Source organism: Perkinsus marinus (assembly GCF_000006405.1).
Source record: "Perkinsus marinus ATCC 50983 genomic scaffold scf_1104296971050, whole genome shotgun sequence".
Lineage (NCBI taxonomy): Eukaryota > Perkinsozoa > Perkinsida > Perkinsidae > Perkinsus > Perkinsus marinus.
The window spans coordinates 2,922-4,380 of NW_003202242.1; the positions used below are offsets into that span (position 1 = coordinate 2,922).

General features: G+C 48.8%; 1 protein-coding gene across 1 annotated transcript in view; it reads right to left on the reverse strand.

Moving 5' to 3' along the window:
- Positions 1-1,306, reverse strand: part of Pmar_PMAR022820 (conserved hypothetical protein) — a gene marked incomplete at both ends in the record, with an annotated part of 1,652 nt that extends 346 nt beyond the window's left edge. The window contains 7 exons of the mRNA XM_002767174.1: positions 56-238; positions 266-356; positions 491-567; positions 619-756; positions 842-933; positions 999-1,050; positions 1,187-1,306. Of these exons, the coding sequence (XP_002767220.1) occupies positions 56-238; positions 266-356; positions 491-567; positions 619-756; positions 842-933; positions 999-1,050; positions 1,187-1,306 (753 nt within the window). The remainder of the gene's footprint in view (positions 1-55; positions 239-265; positions 357-490; positions 568-618; positions 757-841; positions 934-998; positions 1,051-1,186) is intronic.
- Positions 1,307-1,459: the final 153 nt, after the last annotated feature.

Below are 1,459 nucleotides of genomic sequence, written 5' to 3' on the forward strand. Positions count from 1 at the left end.
ACATCAACATCAGTGTTGAAGTAGTACTAAGTACCTATTTATCAGCCCTCACTACCTCCCGACTACTCCTCTTAGACGACAGAAAGCTCTTAGCCTCCCCTCTGCCAACCGGATCAGTCGCTGGTATCACCGTATTCACCACTTTCTGCAGTAAATTCTTATCTCCGCCCTCGACCATCGGGGCGTCTAAGAGCCTTTGACCCTCAAGCAGACCGCACTGAGCATGCTCCAATAGGGCCTACCCAACTTGCCCCACTTCTACTACCTCGGGCATTAGTAGATATTTCCGACATATGTCAATACCTCTCCTCACATGAGGATGCCGCTGTTGAGCAGAGGATCGGATGTGCTTACACCTGCGCCAAATCCTTCAGCGTGCACTCAAAATCTAGTTTAACGACCACAACAATCACGAGGCGAAGGACCGCTTCCTATCGTGAGAACAGAGGGAGCTCAGCCACCTCTAACATCGCCTTAAAATTCGAGAAACCCGTACCTTCCACCGTTCAACAATTGGAGATACTCCGCTACTGCCGACCTCTGCTCATTGCTGAGCTTCCTCGCTGTCTGCGATAAGAGAATCTTCCGACGACTACAGTAGAAGCCTTCACTGTTCACCTCATCACACACCCAACAATGAACGCCTCTTCGGCCGCTAAATGCGAACAGGATATGCTTGAAGCCAAAGTCGTCTCTAAGAGCTCTGTTCAATATCCTCACAGCGCAGGCAATGAATGTCCAGCATAGCTTGCATATCTACACAGCGACACAAACTGGTCAGTGTGAATGCTCATTTCAGTTGTGATATGGTAATAGGACCATATCCCTAAGTGTCACCTACACTAGAGCCTTTGCAACAATTTCGAACTTCATCGTAATCATCCATATCAATATCAAACACCAACTCCCTCTGCTGAGGTTGGAACCCTCCACCTGTATAAGGACTCGCTCCCTGCGATGGGTTCAACCGCTGCACTCACCACTGCCGCCAGTGAGGCCAAACTGCTGGTAATGGGTGGGCGGAATATTGAATACCGCACCAATGTCAATCTGATGGAAATACCAGGATATAGCAGCGTAGGATAATACCCTCATAGACACGAGACTAATCTCACGAGTGAACCCTATGCCAGAGCACGCGAAGAACGCATGCGGATGATAAAGATGCGCCGAGAGTGGAGGCTACTTTATCCGGCACTCGATCTAGTAAGGCCTTTCTGAAATCATGTTGACCATGGAATGACAGATATCGGCAGTAGATATCCCCAGGCAGCGTGAAGGAGAACTCCCGCCGGAACAAGAAACCCTGACAAACAAAACAAACGGGTTGACAACTACACCACGAGCATTTCAAAATGCCGAGGTGTCTGAGGAGTAGACGACTTTTAGTTCAATGCTATCGTTAGAGATCGACGAGACCCTCAACCCACAGCAGAAATGCTATCATAAACATGTGCTT